The sequence below is a fragment of the Megachile rotundata genome, chromosome 3 (genome assembly GCF_050947335.1).
Source record: "Megachile rotundata isolate GNS110a chromosome 3, iyMegRotu1, whole genome shotgun sequence".
Lineage (NCBI taxonomy): Eukaryota > Metazoa > Arthropoda > Insecta > Hymenoptera > Megachilidae > Megachile > Megachile rotundata.
Window position 1 is genome coordinate 14,362,910 of NC_134985.1, and position 23,584 is coordinate 14,386,493.

General features: G+C 35.3%; 2 protein-coding genes across 3 annotated transcripts; one reads left to right on the forward strand and one right to left on the reverse strand.

Annotated features, from left to right (window-relative positions):
- Positions 1-114: 114 nt before the first annotated feature.
- Positions 115-4,405, forward strand: Swt1 (Swt1 RNA endoribonuclease). Of its 2 annotated transcripts, none has more exons than XM_076530119.1 (12): positions 115-588; positions 752-1,277; positions 1,420-1,629; positions 1,696-1,934; positions 2,009-2,245; positions 2,327-2,557; positions 2,617-2,875; positions 2,948-3,136; positions 3,212-3,327; positions 3,424-3,581; positions 3,655-3,795; positions 3,907-4,405. In XM_076530119.1, the coding sequence occupies exons 1-12, from the start codon at positions 457-459 to the stop codon at positions 4,148-4,150; spliced, it is 2,682 nt and encodes an 893-aa protein (XP_076386234.1). In that variant the 5' UTR covers positions 115-456; the 3' UTR covers positions 4,151-4,405. The 2 variants fall into 2 exon arrangements, with proteins under 2 accessions (XP_076386234.1, XP_076386235.1); XM_076530120.1 differs by having other exon boundaries at positions 752-1,217.
- Phyhd1 (Phytanoyl-CoA dioxygenase domain containing 1) lies at positions 4,315-14,597 on the reverse strand. Its single transcript, XM_012282780.2, has 5 exons — positions 14,384-14,597; positions 5,425-5,568; positions 5,236-5,349; positions 5,019-5,169; positions 4,315-4,900 (listed from the first exon to the last, which is right to left on the reverse strand). Exons 1-5 carry the CDS (start codon positions 14,402-14,404, stop codon positions 4,482-4,484), a joined length of 849 nt encoding a protein of 282 aa, XP_012138170.2. The 5' UTR covers positions 14,405-14,597; the 3' UTR covers positions 4,315-4,481.
- Positions 14,598-23,584: the final 8,987 nt, after the last annotated feature.

Here is a 23,584-nt window from a genome sequence, read left to right on the forward strand (position 1 = left end):
ACACGAAATCAAATCAATTCAATGTTTTTCGTTAAATTAGATGTACTACCAACTGCATATTTTTTAGGAAGCCCCGCAAAACCTAAACACGATCAAAAGTTATTCATAATATTATTGAAAAATATAAGTATTCAAATGTAATTTCCCTTGGTATTAATAATTGCTTTCATTCAAGATATACGGAAGATTTACTTTGGTCAAAAATAGGTAGAGTAGAGAATATTGTAAAGTTAGGATAATCATTAGGACGATTTCTATGTTCAATCGCGAATTCATTATTTTGGAACACGTGATCGAAGTTATTTTGTTTACGGGTAACTGTTATTTGTTATTTCATGGAAGTTTATAACTGTTCATGACATAATGTAATGAAGCGTAGTGAGAAGTTTGCGTTTTTCGAAAGGCAATTAAATTCTTTGAAACTCGACTTTTACTTTATCTTTGATCGTTTGAAATATGATGAAGCAAAAGTTGCCGAAAAATTGGATCGTATTAAATTCCAAAACACACCCTGACAGGGTTTATTATTTTAACGTCAAAACAAATAAATCTTCCTGGGAGAAACCAATGGAAGACGAGTCTAAGCAGGTAATTAAATATATTTTAATTATTAAACATAATTATAGTAAGAAATCAATGATATTTCGTAAGTACTTTTAGTTATTTATATTATGTTCATTAATGTTACAACAGTTTTGAACAACTAACAGTATATTAATATACCCTTATTTTTTTCATTTTTATTACATAGGTTACAAAGAAATCACCAGAACCTCAAAAAAAACGTAAAAAAGCAACTCAGACAAGCGATGAGGAAGTACAACCTACTACTCCTGAATACAATGTATCTGAAACAGAAATTGGCGGAAGGAAGAAACTTACTGCAAAGAGATCTTTACGACATACCCAGGGAAAGATTATCCAGGAAAAAGTTGATGAAACAAAAGTTAATAAAGAAAAAGAAACACCACAAATGCAAGTACTTCGTGAAAAATTATTAAGGAAAAAAGAAATGAGTCCTAAATCTCCTATGAAAGATAAAGATAGTATGAAATCACCATCTGTAAGATCTGATCGAAGCAGCTCGGTACATAAGCCTAGCAGTGATTCAAGTTCACATACAGTTTGTACCCCACAAATGTTGGCAGTATTAGAAAAGATGCAGAAGAGAAATGCAAAACGTGGTACAACCACAAAGAAACTAAAAGGAAGTAAAGGTAATAACTCTAAATCTCCAGAAGAAAAACAAACTAAATTGCGACCATTAAAGAACAGAGGTATATATAATTACTAAAATTAGTACAGATAAAAAGAACAAAGATGATTAAGTTTGTCAGTGTATTAGAGAAAATATTTTTAATTATTTTATACATTATTTTGGTAATGAAGGAAAAAACTATTTTGTTTTATGTATTATAGGAAGAAAAGAAACAGGAAAAAAAACAGACGAAGAATCTGATTCAGTTGGAAGTGCATCCGTGAGACAAAGTCAAAGACCTCTGAAAAAAAATTTGGGAAAGGAACGTATGGAAACATTACGCAAAAGTTTAACATCAACCATTAATAATAATGAAACTTTGGAGGATAATAATTGTGTATCTATAATTTCTTCTGTAATCAATAAACAGGGTAGGTGTTATAATATATTAAGACGCAAAATTTGTATTATATTTATTTTTTGAATGATTATGTTAGGCAAGTTGTCAGATATATGTAAAAATGCGGAAGTTAGATTGATACGTTTGAAGGATAAACTTACAAAGGATAAGATTACCATTAACAAGAGTTCACAAATTAATGAAAATAAAGCACAAGAAAAAGTGTCGCAGGAATTCGAAACAACGGTAGATAGTTTAGTCAGACGTTCCAACAGAGATTCTTTTTATGAAGAGATGGATTGGGAACCACTGGAAGACGAGAAAATTACCTATGAAGTAATATCAATTATTCACTAAAACTGAATATATTAATAATATGTATGCATTGATAAATGCTATTCGTATTATAGGTTCAGGCTGTTAGAACACAACTTTGTATAGAGAATAATACAAATACACCATGTAATATACCCAGTAATATTTTGAAATATCCGTTGCCTGCTGAGCAACAAGAAAAAAGGCAAGTGTATATTGTTATTGATACAAACGTATTTTTGTCGAACATTGAAATGATTGATCTGCTAAAAGAAACTACCTTCAAAACTTATGATCAACCGCTAATCGTAATACCATGGACGGTAATACGTGTAAGTAATTTAATTTAAGAACAACTAATATGTATTACATAAGGTTTTTACATTTTTTTTTCAATAAACGTTTGATTTTAGGAGCTTGATTACATTAAAACTGACAATGGTAGAATAAAATCATCAGCGTTATGCGGTAAAGCGAGAAAAGCTGTGAATTACATTAACAATCTTTTTTCTTCCAAACATCCACGAGTGATTGGTCAGACGCCAGAAGACGTTGCAAAAAATAAAGAAAAATTTTCTATTGATTGTCCAGACGATGAAATTTTGCAAACTTGTTTGCAAATTCGTGATTTGGGAAAGTCAGTGGTGAGTTACTGATTGCGTGGCGTATTTTAATTAGTAAGTTTAATCGCTGTTCAATATAGGTTTTATTATCATATGATGTAAATCTCTGTACTAAAGCAATGATTCATGATATTGTCACACTTGGACGAAATGACCCCCTTGAAAAGATCGATTATCTTCATGCTTCCGATTATTTCAATGAATCTTGTACTTCACTTAGTCCAGGCAGAGAAAGATCAAGTTTAGGATCTACTTCGATTTTAAGTACAGAATTATCTGTATCGGACGAGATATTCGAAGACACAAAAAGTATTATTAGAGACTTCCTGACAGTGGCAAGTACAAATATAATAATATGTAATAAAAACCAATTATCGCATAAGAATTAATAAACATTTTGTTTACAGGTAGTCAGCAAAGAAATGCATGCATTGTACGGGGACTCTTGGGAAAAGTATGTTATTATAAAGCCTCCTTGGACAACAGTAACTGTATTACAGTGTGCCATAAAACACTGGATAGCAGCTGTAAGCGAGTCATTTTTAAGAAGGGCAGAAACTATCTTAAAGGAATTATTAGAAATATTTAAAGAGACATCTGGTACGTTCATGAACTGTTTTAATAGCAAAGTAATTAGAGGAATTAATTTTAAATAATGCAAAAGTATTCTTTCAGGAAAGAAAACATTAAAACAAACTAGCTGTATCTTGAACAAATGTAACGACTTGGTTCAGATGGTTAACGTAGATAAACATCCTGATTTGATGTTACGGGTGTCCAAGAAAGTCAACGTAATTAAAAAATTAATACAACTTTTTCAATTGCATAGTTTTATTAAATTATTTTAAAGCAACTTAACGTTTGTGATTCTTTTATTATTTCTAAAGGAATTGTTACAAAAATGTCATGATTGTGAATTGAAAATAAACGATCAACGATTACGAGATGAAATTGGAGTTGAAAACGATGCTGAAGAGGAAGAACACAGGGCAGAAAAAGCTTTCCGCTACTTTGAATCTGCGTACGTTTACGCACGTGACATGTGGTAAGGTTTACAATTATAATTCTGTATACAACTGTTAGACATTAGTCTGTAAACATATTTTTCTGTTGTGTAGTGGTTTGGCATCCGAAGCTGTAGGAATGCCGTGTACTTTCCATTATAATACTCCAAACCCCCTTCCAGTTGTGGATTACGTGAAACAAATACAACCAGAACTGGCGGCAAATGTGAACCGACTGTTATGTAACCTAAGCGCGTAAGTAAATATAACAGATTTAAATCTGAGGATGCAAAACACTGGGAAATGTAGAAATACAGAATCATAAAGAAACATTCGAGTATGTCAGTAACTGGTTTCAAACTGCAGGGTAATGGAACAGGTTAAAAATTCTCGTATCGATTACCGGACATTAAACAACCTACATCAAACATTAGTAACATTTCTTCCTGAAACTTCACCGGCGACGCAGAAGCTGAGCGACACTGATTTGGAGCCCCTCGACGTATATTGCTGCGTAAAACTAAAAACGGAAGTATTAAAAACTGGCTTGCGTCAACTGCAAGAACTCAGCACGCATTTTTGCAGATTTGCAAGTTATAGATGTACATAAGCACACGTTTCTGAAATAATCGAGTTCGATTAAGCTTTTTTGCAGGTATATAGATGTATGTACAAGCTTTTGTTAAACAATACTCGGTACCGGGAGTGTACAATGTAACATAACTGTAACATTTCTTGACAATTATTTCTTTTTATGTAGAAAAAAAATACCAATATTTTAAATGTTTTTATTAACAGGTCTGTATAATACAAGAAGTAACTTTTGTACAACGTGAAAAATAAAAATGCACAGCCAGCATTGTAATCGGTACTAAATTATCTGTTCCTCGATCATCTTTTTCGTTTTAGAATATACCATTTAAACGTTTCAAGTGTTTAATTTAATTTCTGTAAAGTTTCGGAAATCCTCCCGGAGGTGGTTGAAGCCAATTATCCTTCGCATAAGAAACATGTTGCGTGTCGATCACGTGGAAAGTATACGCGTGTCTTGATTTGTCACTTTTGTTCGGATACGAGAAATGTACAACTTCTCCATGAATGAGGATGCATGTTCCTTTACTGACGGGTACAGGTCGGAAATTGCTGAGCTGATAGCAGGGTGCAGGTCTGTCATAGATTACCAGCTCCTTGGAATCTGGATCTTTGTTCCTCGTGTAACGTCTGTGTACACCGCTTTTATGAGAACCAGGAGCAATCCACAGACATCCATTTTCTTGAGTGGTATCCTCCAAAGCGATCCAGAATCCCACTAGTTTCACTGGATCTGTGTATAGATACGTTGCATCCTGGTGCATGATGACTGAAAACGGTTCAATTATTACTAACTTTTGAAACAATTAAAGCAAGTACAATAGAGCTACAAGGATAAAGCCATAGGTAAAATCTTTAAATTAATATTTGATGAGTTTTGATTTTACCTTCTGATCCAGTACCAGGATTTTTGTAAATGTACATTGACTGACAAACAGCTGGCTCCTCATAATCAAGTTGGAAAGCTACTTCCTTTACTCTTTCATCGAATGTGTATTTCTTGAATGTGGGATGAAGCCAGTGAAGAGCATGACCGACCTAGTATCAAGTCAGACAAGTCAGTTCACACTGTATCTTTGATAAATTGTTAAAACTGTGATGTACCTTGTTTAAGGACACTCGGGGATGTACTTTCAACGTTCCATCATTTTCTAACGCTTCAGCCTCGAAGAACACACTTATTTTATTAGCACTATCCAGGAAATACTGATCTTTACTCTGAAACAATTGTAAAATCAAAATTTATATAACGTCATTAGATACTGGATCATAAATAACAGTTGAGTTGTTTACTTGTTGCGCGTTTACTGTACTGAAGACTTTTCTTTCACTTTCTGGAGGCAGGTTTTTCGTGAACTCCTCGCCGCAAAATTTCAGTTCGTCGATTTCTTCGGGTTGAAAGAAATCCTCCAGAACGACGAAGCCATTCTTCTCGAACTATTCAAAAACAATTCAATTTATGTTAATAGAATTGTTAAAATATATTTTTGTTTTTAAAAGAATGCTCTTTTATAACGGGGCCCGGAAAGGTATATATACGGCCCTGGAATACCTCCTCTACCTTCCTGTTATCCTGTTACATTATTTTTAGTTCGAAACATAAATCGCTAGATGGCGTTGATCCAATTTTTAATTTTCGCGCGAAACGTAACTCGATTTGTACAATTTATTATAAGTAAATTTTTAATCAAAGACCATTTAATAGAATAAGGAAATACGAACTCGAAAATTATTTTGAATGAAACAATTTTGTTTAATTAATGAGTGCATGTTGATATTAGAAAATAAAACTATGATGAATTTAGACTCGAAAATGGGGATCATCGTAGGCGACAATCATCAGTCAACCGAAGACTAGGACGCGTCTTATTTTTAGACAAATGATGTTTACTAAGAGGCAGAGACCGGCTACCGATTTGATAATTTATCGCTACCAAGCATTCCACGATGAATTGATCTATGGCCCCTTGATATTCCACGTTTCTCTACGTCTCCTTCTGGCAATCTTCACCGGTTTTTCTGCAGTCCCATCACTGATCAGACCTTTCCTTTTTCTTAAATTTTCAAATACTTCGCAAACATATTCGTGTCTCATTAACATTCAGATTTTCAAACCTTTCAAGTTTAAAAATATTCAAATTTTGCAGTTTACAGAAGTTAAAATGTAAAAATTTACAAATTTATGCACATTCAAATTTGAACATTTGTAAACTTATAAATATTCAAATTAAAAAATAGACTCATAAATATTCAAGTTTTGAAGTTAACAAATGTGCAAACCGACAAACTCACAAATTTATCAATACAATACAGGAATTTATAAACTCTCTAACTTTATTTCTATTTGACTGAACTAGTTTAACTAGAAATGGAAGAAATCGTAATTGTCCGATTATCTCAGAGATAATCCGATTCTATCTGATTCTTGCAATTATTATTTTCTTCCAGTAATTTATTTAAGAAACACGTGTTTAATTTGCTAAGTACTTTCCCCGAAGGCACACGCTAAAAAACGAGTTGAAAGGTGAATTGTCCGAGGGAGAGAAAGTTCTTCGGACACGGTCTCTCGCGAAAGAACAATTCAGGTGGTGAGGTCTGCTGCTCGTTACTTTCGACTTCTTAACGACCATGCGAAAGTCCGACTCTTGGATCTATAAAACGCGAAAAAACTACCGATGGACGTTTGTAACTTCCTCTTGCAACTTTTCAAACGGTTCGAGCATATTTGAACTTTGAATCGCTTCTAATTTTACTCGAACCTTAACAATCGCCAACTTCTACAATCCTTTCTCGGATCGTGTTTCAGCGAATCTTTAAAGTAAGCATTTTTTGTAACGCGTTAACAAGTTTACTCGACAGGGTTTTCAGTGTTGCGAAACAACTTTTTCCAAGACGATAAATTTCAAGCAGAAAAATAATTCATTATTTAAACATGCAAGAGACTTTGCATATTCTGTCATGAGGATTAGACAAATTTTTTTATGGCTAGAATTCACTGAAGGAGATATTTCTGGATAGCAATATTTCATGTTCAACATTGAACCGGACTGTTGCTGCAGTTCTTATAAGTCACATAATCTGTTAAAGTATTTGTTGAAGTCTGCATTGGTTTTCAAGATAAAGAATTAATGTACTAATTTGTCTATTAACTTCATTTTTAAGTGCACGGTAGGTTAATACAGTTGAAAGGTGCTTGGGATGCGAATGTAAACAAAATGGCCGCAAACAAGCAAGTTCCTTATTTGCGATGTAATCAGCGAAATTTATCGAACTACCTTATTGTCGAATAATTTTTTAACAGTCACTTTACTCTACTGTGTTGTAGAGATTATAAAATTGTTCGATATTAAAAAAAATTTTAAAATATACTTGATACAAATGAAACAGTACATACTTCATTTAGAAATACTCTTTTGCTGTCAATAATTATTACACAAGTTCTTAAATAAATTTATACAATTTTTATGTAAGTGGCACTTGCATATACCTGTCATGTCATGAACATTATACTTCAAGAAGAATAAAAATAATTTACGAATGTACATATTTCAAATATATCGTTTATTTGATCGTAAAAGAACGTAGAGTCGCACTTGCTTGTTTGCGGCCATTTTGTTTACATTAGCATCCCAAGCACCTTTCAAGTGTATTAACCTACCGTGCACTTAAAAATGAAGTTAATAGACAAATTAGTACATTAATTCTTTATCTTGAAAACCAATGCAGACTTCAAAAAATACTTTAACAGATTGTGTGACTTATAAGAACTACAGTTCGGTTCAATGTTGAACATGAAGTATTCCAAAAATATCTCCTTTAGTGAAGTCTAGCCATAAAAAAATTTGTCTAATAAGGCAAAGTATAATTTGTCGAAGACAATCTCGCAGCATATAATTTACGTAATCCGGTCGCGTGAACGAAAACGGAAGAAAAATGCAGGTAAGTAGGTGTTTGAATGCGAGTTACGATCGAAGAAGCCTTTTTAGCGAAGAAACGTATGTAGAGCAGAGAATACGCGTTAATCCGTAGAAAGCGTGCTTTGTTTTAATTGCTCCTCGACGTTGCGGTCGAACCTCGCATATTCACCGTAAAATTCTCGAAACGTGATCGATTTTACGATACCTTACGGCTAACCGTAAAAACGGTTATCTCGATTTCATTGAATGAAACCTTGCATTTTTTAACGCGAGTGCAGATCGCGATACGTCGTGTATTTTATTCTGTTCGAAATTGAAAAAAAGCGGCTACATTTTTTAGTTAAAATTGAAACAGACTTTTATGCGGTGCAATTTTCTGTTTAAAATAGAAGCTGTTGTATTTAACAGAGAAGCTTTGTTATATTTACGATATTTTGTTCGAGAATTGAGAAAAAAGAGTTTCGGTGAGAGGTGATATTTGCTTGAAATTGAAAAAAGTTGTGCAAGGTACATTTTGATTAAAGAGGAAAGCTTTACTGCAAGATGTTTTGCGTAAAATTGGAAAGAAAAGATCAGTTTATATTTTGGGAGGTGCAGTGTTAAATTTGAGAGATGTTGAATTTCACAGATTTTAGATTTGAGAAATGTCGAATCTCACAGATTTTAAATTTGAGAGATGTTGAATTTCACAGATTTTAAATTTGACAGATGTTGAATCTCACAGATTATAAATTTGGGAGATGTTGAATTTCACAGATTTTAAATTTGAGAGATGTTGAATTTCACAGATTTTAAATTTGAGAGATGTTGAATTTCACAGATTTTAAATTTGAGAGATGTTGAGTTTCACAGATTTTAAATTTGAGAGATGTTGAGTTTCACAGATTTTAAATTTGACAGATGTTGAATCTCACAGATTATAAATTTGGGAGATGTTGAATTTCACAGATTTTAAATTTGAGAGATGTTGAATTTCACAGATTTTAAATTTGAGAGATGTTGAATTTCACAGATTTTAAATTTGAGAGATGTTGAGTTTCACAGATTTTAAATTTGAGAGATGTTGAGTTTCACAGATTTTAAATTCGAGAGATGTTGAGTTTCACAGATTTTAAATTTGAGAAATGTCGAATCTCACAGATTTTAAATTTGAGAGATGTTGAATCTCACAGATTTTAAATTTGAGAGATGTTGAATTAGACAGACGTTGAATTTACAGTTGCAGATTGATTTTTATTTTCTCGTTGAATCACGATGGCGTGGGAGGGCCACGAACGAGATTCTGTCGTCGAAGATAATGTGCGTTGGCCTCCCTTGGCCGTTTAATCGTCACCTTAACCGTAATCTAAAAATGGAACCTCCGAGGGTCGAAAGATGGTCCGTGAGGCGACCACGTGTATACACTGAGAAATGCCTCGATTTTATAATTAAATACTTCTATGAACTCTACTCCCACGGTAGTCTACCGTACATTCCTTCGTAGTTACTGTAGCGTTTGAACGGTGATTGATTTTAACGTTAATTGCAATTTTGTAGCTGTTATGACGTTGGTAAATAGGCTGTGAGTAATAGGACGGAAATAAAAATTAGTTGTTATTTATTTATTTATTCTAGCTTGTGTAAACGTTTCGAGATAAAAGTTACTGCTCCTTGCAGAAAAGTTGTGAGTGGTGGATATTTTTATACGTAGAAATAAATATTATTTGTGTGCTGTTATATTTTATATAAAATTAATATTCAGAGAAATTGTTCAATTTTGCTAATGTTGGAAATCATTTTGTATAAACTTAATACTACTAAATAAAAATTAATAGCTATTAAGCTTGTATGTTTAATAATGTATGGTTACTCAGTTTGGTACAAAATTAATCTTCAAGGAAAAAATCCTTTAATTTTATACGCAATAAACACTGAGAGATAATAATTCTGCTATAAAATTAAACAGTAACTTTACTCGTACAAAACGACGAATTTCTGATTGGTAAAATAATATGAAATTCTATACTGCAATTACTACCTCATTTCCTTTGCACAGAAACAAATTATCGACGAAATTCCTTGACAACAGAGTTAAAATACCAACATCGTTAAATAAAGTATAATAAACTAAAGAGCCCTCGTTAAAATATTTCGAGGCAATCGCGTTTTATTAGAATCAGCGATATTGCATTCAACAATGATTCACGAATTCGTGGAGCGAAAATAGAGGACAATAACATCCTGCAAATAAAAGTGAAGATAACGATAATGTAATTAACTGGGTCGACAACAGTTCTCTTAATAAATGGATTGACACCGATACGATCGCTCGAAATTATATTATTGGGACAAATAATCAATCAGTCAATAACACTTTGCTCGACACAGGAGGCAAATAAAACGATAATGTCGTCGTCAAATTGTCACGTATAAAATGATAGGCTACATTGTTATGAACAGAAAGATGATTACGATAATATATAATACTATTTTACTTACAAAAAGAAATTCATCTTAAAATAACTTAAAAGTTACCCAACACGTTTCTATCTATATCTTCGGCTGTGACGAATGTATGTACATAAAAATGGCGACGAGTGATAGAATAGATAATTCTGGTTTAAGGACTTCGAGTCAATTTCTCTTTTTGGAATCTGTATAATCTATTTATGTTTATTTTAGTTTACGTTGTAGATTATTTCTTTTTTAGGTTATAAGTTTTTTTGGACTCCCTAATTCCCACTCTAGTTTCTCCTAGTTACTATTCCTAGTTCCTACTTTAGATTTTCTGGAAAATTCTCTTTGAAACTCTCCCTAGTTCCCATTCTAGGTTTCTCCAGTTCTCTCTTTAGGATTTTTCTAGTCCCCCATTTTAGGTTTTTCCCAATTCTCTATTTGGGATTTTTCTAGTTCCCATTCTAGGTTTCTCCAATTCTCTCTTTAGGATTTTTCTAGTCCCCCATTTTAGGTTTTTCCCAATTCCCTATTTGGGATTTTTCTAGTTCCCATTCTAGGTTTCTCCAATTCTCTCTTTAGGATTTTTCTAGTCCCCCATTTTAGGTTTTTCCCAATTCCCTATTTGGGAATTTTCTAGTTCCCCACTCTAGGTTTCCCCCATTCCCTCTTTAGGATTTTTCTAGTCCCCCATTTTAGGTTTTTCCTAATTCCCTCTTTAGGATTTTTCTAGTCCCCCATATTAAGTTTTTCCCAATTCCCTCTTTGGGATTTTTCTAGTCCCCCACTCTAAGTTTCCCCAATTCCCTCTTTAGGAATTTTTTAATTCCCCATTCTAGGTTTCTCCAATCCCCTATTTAGGATTTTTCCACTTCCCCATTCTAGGTTTCCCCAATTCCCTCTTTAGGATTTTTCTAGTCCCCCACTCTAGGTTCCCCCAATTCTCTGTGGTCTCTCCCTAGATGCTTAAATTCCTCCTTTACGTTCCTCCTAAATTTTTTCTCCCAAAATTTATAATTTCCTTTCCAAACTCTCTAATGCTATACCCCTGTAGAACCCTCATTCTCTCCCTAGTCCTCTCCCTAGTCCTCTCTCTAGTCCTCTCCCTAGTTCTCCTCAACCTACACTCCCTATCCTCAAAAGCCACTAAAAACTCCCAAAAAATTCCCCACAAATCCATAACCCCCAAAAATCTCCCAGAATAAATCTACCAAATCTTGAACATCAATCAAAATATAAATCTACCTCAGAAAAGAATTTCCATTGAATTAGTTAATTAAGCAAAGTAGGTCGATAAAGCGGTTGAAAAGCAACGGTATCAAAAAGAGACAAGAGTGGTGAGTAATTAACCGTTGGCCAGTTTGGCTTCTATATCGACAGGTCCGGGATGTGGTCCACGGCAGGAGGATGCTGACCCCACCGAGGCGAGAGGTCGAGTTCGATTATGTCAGTCTTCTTCGATGACGACACCGGCCGTTGGTCCCTGGTCTCTGATTTCGTCGTCTCGTCTTGCCTCGCTTCGTCGTGTGTATCGTTCCTAGCGATTCGTTTTTAGCGAGACCGTATATAGAGTCCGCATCGGTCATCGGATCGTTTAATCGGCACCACGTGTTCGCGACCTTTGCACACGCGAGATTAGGATCGCCTACTGCGTTTCTCTTTACGGAGATCGGTAAACATGTCGGAGCGTTACAAGTATACGTTGCAAATTTAGGTAGGTTGCAAATTTAGGTAGGTTGCAAATTTAGGTAGGTTGCAAATTTAGTTAGGTTGCAAATTTAGTTAGGTTGCAAATTTAGGTAGGTTGCAAATTTAGGTAGGTTGCAAATTTAGTTAGGTTGCAAATTTAGGTAGGTTGCAAATTTAGGTAGGTTGCAAATTTAGATAGGTTGCAAATTTAGTTAGGTTACAAATTTAGGCAGGTTGCAAATTTAGTTAGGTTGCAAATTTAGGTAGATTGCAAATTTAGTTAGGTTGCAAACTTAGTTAGGTTGCAAACTTAGTTAGGTTGCAAATTTAGTTAGGTTGCAAATTTAGGTAGGTTGCAAACTTAGTTAGGTTGCAAACTTAGTTAGGTTGCAAATTTAGTTAGGTTGCAAATTTAGGTAGGTTGCAAACTTAGTTAGGTTGCAAATTTAGTTAGGTTGCAAATTTAGTTAGGTTGCAAATTTAGTTAGGTTGCGAACTTAGTTAGGTTGCAAATTTAGTTAGGTTGCAAATTTAGTTAGGTTGCGAACTTAGTTAGGTTACAAATTTAGTTAGGTTGCAAATTTAGGCAGGTTGCAAATTTAGTTACATTGCAAATTTAGTTAGGTTGCAAATTTAGTTAGGTTGCAAATTTAGTTAGGTTGCAAATTTAGTTAGCTTACAAATTTAGTTAGGTTGCAAATTTAGTTACGTTGCAAATTCAGTTAGGTTGCAAATTTAGTTAGGTTGCAAATTTAGTTAGGTTGCAAATTTAGTTACATTGCAAATTTAATTACGTTGCCCATTTAGTTACGTTGCAAATTTAGTTATGTTGCAAATTTAGTTACATTGCAAATTTAGTTACGTTGCAAATTTAGTTACGTTGCAAATTTAGTTATGTTGCAAATTTAGTTACGTTGCAAATATATTTCTTTGGAGTTTTGTCAAAATGTTACTTTGTTTCATATAATTAGAAATATTGCTTTTATTGCCATTGTGATTGCTTATGATGGTTGGCGATTAGCTGATGGTCATAAATTCTGGAGTGGCAGTGTCAAGTTTTACATTTCAAATGAGATGTAAATATATCAGTTAGCGAAGGTATAGAGTTAGTCAATGATGTAGATATGCATATGGTTACTGACGTATTGTTATCGGTATGTACTGTGATAGACATACTGTCTATTAGGACACTAGCTATTAGGTAGGTAGTAGATACAGTAGCTATTAGGTAACTAATAGATACACCAGCTGTTAGGTCAGATCAGTAACATGTACACTGTCAGTTACCGATGCAAGTTGCCAAGTTATAGGTACAGTGTCCTCAGTAACTGATTTCGTTTCATTGTCATAGTTACAGGTACAGATATACTGATGTAGCTACATTGTCACAGTTAGAGATACAGATACACAAATGAAGATATACTGTCAGTTCAGTATAGGGTACAGGTACACTGTCAATTATGGGTACTGACAGTGAAAGTACCTTATCAGTAACTGATAGATATACTGTCAGTTATGCAGACAAATAGGTAGCTGCATGGACAGGTATACCATTAGCTACTGATACACGTACATTGTCAATTATCAATGCAAGTACATCATGAATTATCATCGTCAATTAGTACAGATATATTAACTAACGATATAGATAGTAGCTACCCATACAGGCACACTGTCAGCTACCAATACGGGTACCAATAATAAAATAAACCTGTGCAACAAAATTACAAACACAGACAACATCCATAACTCACAGGTCCCCGAGGAACTGCTTAAAAGCATGACATAAATATTCGAAAATCCAAAGCAATTTTTAAACATATTAACAGAGACGTAATAAACTTATGAAGTCCACAGTGGTCATATATAAATTAACCACATATTCCATACATGACAAATGATCAAATTTAATACTCCCAAGGTATACATCCTCCAGACTGCTCGAAGCTTTTTACACCAGATTTGCAAACATCTAGCGACAGCTTCGAGATCAATCGTGCAAATAAAATTGTCTCACAAAAATTCCTCCTCCAAAAAATCGCGAGCTGCATAAAAAAGAATGCTTAAAATGCTTAGAATAAAGGAATTAAAATTCGTATCGCGTATAAAAAAATGATTCAACAGTTTAAATGTCCCCCCACGTGGTCAGCGCGAACGAGTTTTCGCGGGCTCGAGATAAGGTAACGGGGTCGAAACGGTTGTAGCTCACTCACCTGTGACCGGATGTCCTTCATTCTATGTCCGTTATAGCCGGTCTCGGACTGGTCGGTTAGATATACTGCACACGGCCGAGCGAGCCTCGAACACGTCCGTCACCGACTGCGCCTACCAAATGACTAGGTGAGCCGCGGCCTCGTGTGCTGAATCGGGTCGAGTCGTGCGGAGTCGAGTCGACTCGGAGCGGGTCGAGTCGGGTCGGGTACGAGTCGAGTCAAGTCCGAGTTCTGTCACGTGATCGACTATTTTCATCAATCGGGAAACTCTACGCTACTGTTTCGGCATTGAGTCATCGTGATTCACTGCATCTCGGAAAACAAATCGTAAAATCGAAGCACGCGTCATGAGAAGAAATGATGATTTATTTTTATCTGGAAATTGTAGACTTGTTTGAGACTTTGCTGCCTTGTTTCTTTGGAGAAAGTATTTAGTAGCTGAAGTTGAGATATATTTAGCAATGTAAATTGTTAAGTAATATTCTTTAAGCTTGAAATTTTTTAATTCTTAAATTTGCATATTCTTTAAGCTTAAAATTTTTTAATTCTTAAATTTGCATATTCTTTAAGCTTGAAATTTTTTAATTCTTAAATTTGCATATTCTTTAAGCTTGGAATGTTTTAATTCTTAAATTTGTATATTCTTTAAGCTTGAAATTTTTTAATTCTTAAATTTGTATATTCTTTAAGCTTGGAATTTTTTAATTCTTAAATTTGTATATTCTTTAAGCTTGAAATTTTTTAATTCTTAAATTTGTACATTCTTTAAGCTTGAAATTTTTTAATCCTTAAATTTGCATATTCTTTAAGCTTAAAATTTTTTAATTCTTAAATTTGCATATTCTTTAAGCTTGAAATTTTTTAATTCTTAAATTTGTATATTCTTTAAGCTTAAAATTTTTTAATTCTTAAATTTGCATATTCTTTAAGCTTGGAATTTTTTAATCCTTAAATTTGCATATTTTTTAAGCTTGGAATTTTTTAATTCTTAAATTTGTACATTCTTTAAGCTTGAAATTTTTTAATTCTTAAATTTGCATATTTTTTAAGCTTGAAATTTTTTAATTCTTAAATATGCATATTCTTTAAGCTTGAAATTTTTTAATTTTTAAATTTGCACATTCTTTAAGCTTGAAATTTTTTAATTCTTTAATTTGTACATTCTCTAAGCTTGAAATTTTTAGATCCATAAATTCACAAATCATCTTTGTAAATGATTAATCCTCTGAATAAGTGCATTCATAAAATTCCAGATCCTTAAATCTACAAGCCTTTAAGTTTCCAAATACTCAAACAAGTTTTTTAAATTCCAAAATCCCTAAAAATATAAAAAATCAATACAAAACCCTTTTAACCTCATTGTAAATCATCCTCAATTTATGTCAGAACGTTTAACAAAATATATAATTAATATCTATATAATCCAATGAAAACTTTCCTCATAACGTGTATTTTATAAAATTAAAATCGGAACAAGGCTGAAGTTTTAATACGAGGTTTGATTGTTTAAACGATTAACAAAGTTTTGGATCTAATTTGTCCATCGTTCCTGAAATGATTTGTACATTTAATTTTAATTGAGCCAGTACCGTGCAATTGCTCATCGCAGCTTTTTCGTGCTCATGAATCGCGTTTATATTTAAATTGTGATTCAAATAGCGGCCGAACCATAAATTGCTTCGTTCTGTACGACCGAATAATATAATTTTTAAATTCTTCACATTTATAAACTATTTCCACTTCACGAGTTCCTATTATTATTCAAACGTTCAATTACTGCTCGCATACAATTATCCTATTATTGTTTAATTACGAACGTTATTTACTTTTTTTACCAATTAGTCGTTCCACGTAAGAATCCCGTTGATTGAATTTATTAACCGTAAACCGCATTGTTGCCATAAAATTTATCTCACTCGAAATCAGTCTTAAAACGTGCGCAAATTACATGTTAGCTTTCACGAACACTCGACAAAAAGATTTGAATATTCCTAACCTTAAATTATTGCTTCCTATTCTTTTTCCCTCGTTCTTATTCCTCCATGCAAATGTAAAAACTATGGCTTGGTCCCGCGAGGTTTCAATGGCCGCCAGAGAAGACAGACAGATAAAGTCGCTAACAGCCGTGCTACAAAGTTCGTTTCTTCTGGCTCGTTAATATGTTAATACTCCGAGGAAAAATCTTATTTTATTGGCGAACTCGTTGGAAGGCTTTTGCTGCCAGAGTGTAAAAACAGTCGGAAAAAAAACACGGAGTTAGGCGCTACTTTGGGAATCATCACTTACTTTGTAAATATGTAGGAATGCGGGGATTAATGGAATTGGGAGTTTAGGGTGGAATAGGGGGTGGGTGGAGATATTTCGGGGTTTGGAGATTTGGAGATATAGGCAGTTTGGGTATATTGGGATTTGGGGATATAGAGATGTAGGGACGTGGGAATTTGGGGACGTGGGAATTTCGGGACGTGGGAATTTGGGGAACGTTGGAATTTCGGGACGTGGGAATTTGGGGACGTGGGAATTTGGGGGATGTGGGAATTTGGGGGATGTGGGAATTTAGGGGATGTTGGAATTTCGGGACGTGGGAATTTGGGGACGTGGGAATTTGGGGGACGTGGGAATTTCGGGACGTTGGAATTTCGGGACGTGGGAATTTCGGGACGTGGGAATTTCGGGACGTGGAAATTTCGGGACGTGGGAATTTCGGGACGTAGGAATTTGGGGGACGTTGGAATTTCGAGACGTGGAAATTGGGGAATGTGAGAATTTCGGGACGTGGGAATTTGGAGGACGTTGGAATTTCGAGGCGTAGGAATTTCGGAACGTAAAAATTTCACAACATAAAAGTTTAGGAACCTTCCTAAATTCCCATCTAAGTACCTAGCAATCTACTAATTCTCAAATCTACGAATACTAAATCTCCCTAATAATAAACCTACCAATCCACAAATCTATAAATCCACAACCCCAATCTTGAAATTCTAAAACCTATCAATTTACGTTCACACAAATTTATATTACTAATATAGTTGAAAATAAAAATAAAAATTTAAATATCGAACTTGAGCAGTTGCTAAGAAAGTTGCAATGTGATTTTCTTTAGAAATAAGAACGAATCATTCTTCAAGGTTCATTCGCGTGGGTTCTTCATCGTCATCGGCTCGTGATGCTCGCAACGATTATCAACATCGAATTCCCTCGAATCTCAAAAACAGAGACTCAATCATTGGAAGAGCATCTCCCGGTATCTGTTTTCATCGATCGATTCCGAAAATACATCGAATTGAACGTTGCATCGTGTAGTAAGTACAATTGTTTCAGATTCAATCGACGATAAAATAATTATCGATTTATCTGGGCAAATTGTTTTCGAGTACTAAAGTGTCAACACGCGATATCGAGTGAACTACTACGGAGATACTTGATCATCTCTCAAATCCTGCGAGCACATTGTATATTATATCCAAATATAAATTACACATTAGACTTGTATACTTATACTGAAACAAAAGTGTACAAATGTATACACACGTGTCGCGACATCCACATAAACGCCGGAAGAAAAACATAATCTTCCACTTTATTATTTCAGCCTGTCATTCTCCATTATTAATGTAACATTACCGGTGTTCGAAGCTTGTAATTGAATTAAATTCGTGGTGTCGGTTGCCGGTGCCGCCACAGCTCAATACACCGTGTAAACAATTTAATCAATCCCAGCATAAATATACAAATTGCATGAAAATTCATATTACCGGGCCAAAGCAGTAACCATCAACGCGTGTTAACTAAAAAGAGACATCCAATCAATTTCCGCCATCTCTTCCGTTTCGTTCCACATTCAAACAACAAAAACTCACAAAAAAAAACAAATACGATAAATCAGTAAATATGTTTATTGATAAATATGTTTTAAAGAAGAAGTTGACGAAACGAAAGCAGCCCGTTGCGACAACAAACGAGGAAGGCTGCACGGAATCAACGGAAATAAAGTCTGTGAGAATGGTGGCGGGTGCCATTTGACTGTTGGCCAAGCCGTGTTGGGTCGACTTAGTTTCTTTTTAGACCGTAAGCCTTAGCTGGTGCAGCATTATTGCGCCATTAATGCCGGCTAGCCAAACGAACTGCAACCCCCGAAGAGGAGGCCGCGCGAAGGGGTTGCGAGGACCGATAAGCCGACTAACCTGGGTCGAGTTTGTTGGTGGACTGCCAGGTGTAGCTTTTTCAGAATTAACTCGCTAACTTACCTTAATTCGTTGGATATACTAACGGGGAAGATTACCGGCGCTGGTATTAAGGTTAGGCATGTGTACATAAGGATTTTCGTCATTTCTGCGATCGGTTGGTTCTGGAGCGCTGGGTGGTTGTTTTGGGATTTTGGGACTTGAGGATTTGGGGGTTTGGGGGTTTGGGGAGTTGAGGATTTGAGGAGATGGGGATTTGGGGATTTGGGGATTTGGGGATTTGGGGATTTGGGGATTTGGGGATTTGGGGATTTGGGGATTTGGGGATTTGGGAGATTTGGAACTTGGGAGATTAGGGACTTGGGAGATTTGGGACTTGGGAGATTTGGGACTTGGAAGATTGGGGACTTGGGAGATTGGGGACTTGGAAGATTTGGGATTTGGGAAATTTGGAACTTGAGAGATTGGAACTTGGGAGATTTGGAACTTGGGAGATTGGGGACTTGGGAGATTTGGGACTTGGGAAATTTGGAACTTGGGAGATTTGGGACTTGGGAGATTTGGAACTTGGGAGATTTGGAACTTGGGAAATTTGGAACTTGAGAGATTGGAACTTGGGAAATTTGGAACTTGGGAGATTTGGAACTTGGGAGATTTGGAACTTGGGAAATTTGGAACTTGAGAGATTTGGAACTTGGGAAATTTGGAACTTGGGAAATTTGGAACTTGAGAGATTGAAACTTGGGACATTTGGAACTTGGGAAATTTGGAACTTGTCAAATTTGGAACATGTCAAATTTGGAACTTGTCAAATTTGGAACTTGGGAAATTTGGAACTTGTCAAATTTGGAACTTGTCAAATTTGGAACTTGTCAAATTTGGAACTTGTCAAATTTGGAACTAGTCAAATTTGGAACTTGTCAAATTTAAAAATTGCAAATTGGTACCTTGAAAAATATACCAAATTTCATTCCCAAATAATTTCAAAATTGTACCCCTCTTAAATCCCTCGGCACAATACTTCATTGCTCATTTGTAAGTAACGAGTACCTACCGCCTAAAGCAAGATGGCGTCCAGCATTTTCCAACGCAATGAATAACAAAGAACACATGAAAAAAGTAACTGGATGAATTTTTGCAAGCACGATGCACGCTCGATGTCCGTTTCGTTGCCATTCGAATTCATCCGCTTGACGATCCCTCGTTTGCCGTACAAACAGACACCGTTTCCGGTCGCAGTTCGTTAAATTCCAGCGCCCTTCCCTCGCATGGTCCTCCGCGTTCAGTTTACCGTATCGCTAGAAATCGTAAATCCGGTTAAACAAAATCGCGCGTGAAACCTCTTCAAATAAAAATCCGTCCCGTCATATAAATAGCTCGCTCAAACACCGGGGAAAATCAGATTTAAAAATTTCGACGTTCGGATCCATTTTGCTAGGCCGAGAACACCGTTCTGGATAATGAAAATCACCAACAAAACACCACTGTGTTCCGCGCTTGTCGGTCAATAAATGTATAATTCAGAAATCGTGTTACCATCCGACAGGCTAATCTGAATAATTAGTTCAACTTGCATATCCCTTCTCTTCGTTCTACCCTTCGTGTTTTGTATCATTTGTATAGGGTACAATAGTTTGTACGAAAATTTATAATTGTGTCGATTTCAAGATATGGGGACTGCGGGAATTAGAGGATATAGAAATTTGGGGGATGTAGGAAATTCGGAGTGAAGGAATTTTGGGACGTGGAAATTTGGGGGACGTTGGAATTTCGGGACGTGGGAATTTGGGGACGTGGGAATTTCGGGACGTTGGAATTTCGGGACGTGGGAATTTGGGGACGTGGGAATTTCGGGACGTTGGAATTTCGGAACGTTGGAATTTCGGGACGTGGGAATTTGGGGACGTGGGAATTTCGGGACGTGGGAATTTGGGGACGTGGGAATTTCGGGACGTGGGAATTTCGGGACGTTAGAATTTCGAGGCGTAGGAATTTCGGGACGTGGGAATTTGGGGACGTGGGAATTTCGGGACGTGGGAATTTCGGGACGTTAGAATTTCGAGGCGTAGGAATTTCGGGACGTGGGAATTTCGGGACGTGGGAATTTCGGGACGTTAGAATTTCGAGGCGTAGGAATTTCGGGACGTGGAAATTTGGGGGACGTAGAAATTTCGAAGCGTAGGAATTTCGGGACGCGGAAATTTGGGGGACGTAGAAATTTTCAGGCGTAGGAATTTCGGGACATTGAAATTTCGAGACACTGATCTGGAAAATTTACTGTTCTAAATGTTTACAGTAAACCTTGAAACTTATAAATTTACAAATTGTTGAACTCGCAAATTTTTTACCTACATTATAATTTTGACAGTTACTTCCAAATATCTCAACAGCTACACAAGCTTTATCTTCCCTATAACCTAATACTCGTAACCTATAAAATTCCTACAAAACAAAATAAAAATTTGATTACACAATAAAGAGTATATTATCTCCCTAATTACTTCAACAAAGAACAAAGAAACGCATAAAAACTTTCAGAAAATATCTCAAAGCGATAATCTAATCGCGCAACTAACCTAACTTACAAAACGAGGAAGTTACATGGAATCAGGAACTATAACAAAGGAATTATCGCGATGAGCAGTAAAGTTTAAAGGCTCGGCTAAGTTTTGTTCGTCGTGTCTGCATGGATTTCAAATATTTTCTTTAAGAGACTTTCGGCAAGAGTTTGGACTTGAAATGATTATCGAGTTTCGTTGCAAAAGACATCAGGGGAAGGAAGCATAACGCAACGAGAGGCAGTTGTTCTGTCGCGTTTACGAGCATCTTCTTTGGAAAGTTTCCAGTTTCAGAATGAATAAAACAATCAGGTAAGCACGACGAAACAGAGAATGATTAATCAACGACAATCGCGGAACGTCTTCAGGAAGAATTTTCTGGGTTAAACGTGAAAGATTGAGACGGCTGAAATGAACGGGACGAATTTCAACGAGAATGATCATTTAAGTAAACGTTTCCTTCTTGGGAGCCGGCTGTTAAGTTTATTAAAAATTAATTTTTTCATTCAATTTTTCAACTTCTTCGAGAATAGCAATTAGCCGTAGTGAGACGATATCTCTTCTAAGCGTTTTAATTCTTTTTTAATTTTTCTTTCGATTGGAATTTTATTCGCGAAGCGAAGGAATATGAATTTTTGAGAATTTAGGAATTTTTAGATATTAATGTTGTAATAAAATTAATATAGGAATGATACATAATACAGCACATATTATTTATAGATTTGCATACTATTTATAGATTTCTGTTTTCAATTTGAGAGAATAACCTCTTGTTTCTTATCTTCTTTAAACAACCGTCCCGATCGGAGCAAACAGAATCTTTGCCTTGGAAATTGCTTGTTGCTGTTATTTCCATGCGAGCGAGGGAAATATTTACGGAAGTATCAGAATGTAGTCTATTCGGCAAATGCTCGGACCGATAGTTTCTTTAAACATGCTTTGGTAAAAAGATTTGTGGAGAAATATTGTATTAGGATAAATTAAACAATTGCACATTATATTGAACAGTGAAGTAAATCCATTCATACAATCTCTTATTATATTGCTCTTTAGACTTTCTGTAGTTGTCGCAGTACCTTCAGCCATCTTTATTAGTGGAACCGTTAGGGTTTTCGGTGACGAGGTTTAAGACACAACAGGGAAGTTACTTTTGAAAGCCTTAGGCCTCTTACAATTTGCGTTAGGTACGGACAAAATACTTCCATAGTTTCTAGTTCTTTGTTCTGCAGAGAAATTGTGAGGTTAGGTCCTAAACGGAGGACAGCCAGGAGGTCCTATGGTCATAAACGCTGTAGATACAAAGGACGAAGGAGAGGACTTGTCGAAGGACGTCCTTAAACATGGGCTTTCCACAAGGCCCTTTTTACCTGAGTTTCAAACATAATGTACTTTACAATGTAGTTTAAAAATACTTTACTTGTTAATATAATATTCTATGTATTCTCAATTCAATCTATCATTCGTTTTTTCATACATTTTTCTTACTAATCATATCTTCAAAAAGACATTCATTCTTTTAATCAATTTCTTTTATGTACTCTTATAAAACCAACGATACGAACACCTCTGCAAACATTCAAATTATTTAATTTAGCTATTAACTTCTTGCCATCTTTCGACTCGTGACGCACTCACAGTTCAAATATAATAAATCTTACCCTAAGCATTCTTAAACTTGAACTTTACATTCATTTGCAATTTACATAGCCGATCACTGACAACATTTTAACTTTCCTTGTTCCAATATTTAATATTGCATCAACGAACAATTGTTTTTGCCTGACATCGGAATTTACATACATAACCATTTGTAGAGGTAAAAATTTAAAAACGTATGAATTTGGGTGCTTAGGCCCTATAACTACCAGTCTAAATCGTATTTACATAAAAATCATTTTGAGTATGATACCAATAACAGTTTATATTAATAAAGATAGCTAAATTCAAAATATACCTAACACATCGATATTCTTTATTTATCGCTGCAGTAATAATTAGCTCTGACTGACGCACCTGCCGAAAAACTTGTAGAATAAACGTTTAAAAATTTGAGGACTATGGAAAAAAGATATATAAATTTGATAAATAAGTTCTTCAGGTGGTTCCAATTTTCCTTACCCCACACAATCATTTTGACCTACGAGTCAAGAAGTAGCCGCTGTTGGTCGTTTATCTCGAGAAACGATGATTTTCGATCAACGATCCGTACAACACGCGCTGTCTTTTGACCCGAGATTAAATCAACGGTAGTCGGCTGGATTGACCTTTGGGTCATTGGTACGATAGGAAGCAGCACGTGTAACGCATTTTACGCTCTTACACTCGCTCTTCTCGATTCTTCGTCCTCTTCCCTTCTCATTCTTTGGTTCACACGATGTCGCGTCATGTATTCGCTATATCGTAGACCCACCGTCGTAATCGTGCTCGTTGCCTCTCAAAATTACGACGTCGATTCGACG

Excerpts from the sequence above, each read along its gene's own strand:
- Swt1 (XM_076530119.1), top strand. The coding sequence starts at position 457 with ATGATGAAGCAAAAGTTGCCGAAAAATTGGATCGTATTAAATTCCAAA. Across the intron at positions 589-751 it reads TGGAAGACGAGTCTAAGCAG|GTTACAAAGAAATCACCAGA; the intron begins GTAATTAAATAT and ends TTTATTACATAG. Across the intron at positions 3,796-3,906 it reads CTGTTATGTAACCTAAGCGC|GGTAATGGAACAGGTTAAAA; the intron begins GTAAGTAAATAT and ends TTCAAACTGCAG.
- Phyhd1 (XM_012282780.2), bottom strand. The coding sequence starts at position 14,404 with ATGAAGGACATCCGGTCACAG. Across the intron at positions 5,170-5,235 it reads CCCGAGTGTCCTTAAACAAG|GTCGGTCATGCTCTTCACTG; the intron begins GTACATCACAGT and ends ACTTGATACTAG. Across the intron at positions 4,901-5,018 it reads TCCTGGTACTGGATCAGAAG|TCATCATGCACCAGGATGCA; the intron begins GTAAAATCAAAA and ends AACCGTTTTCAG.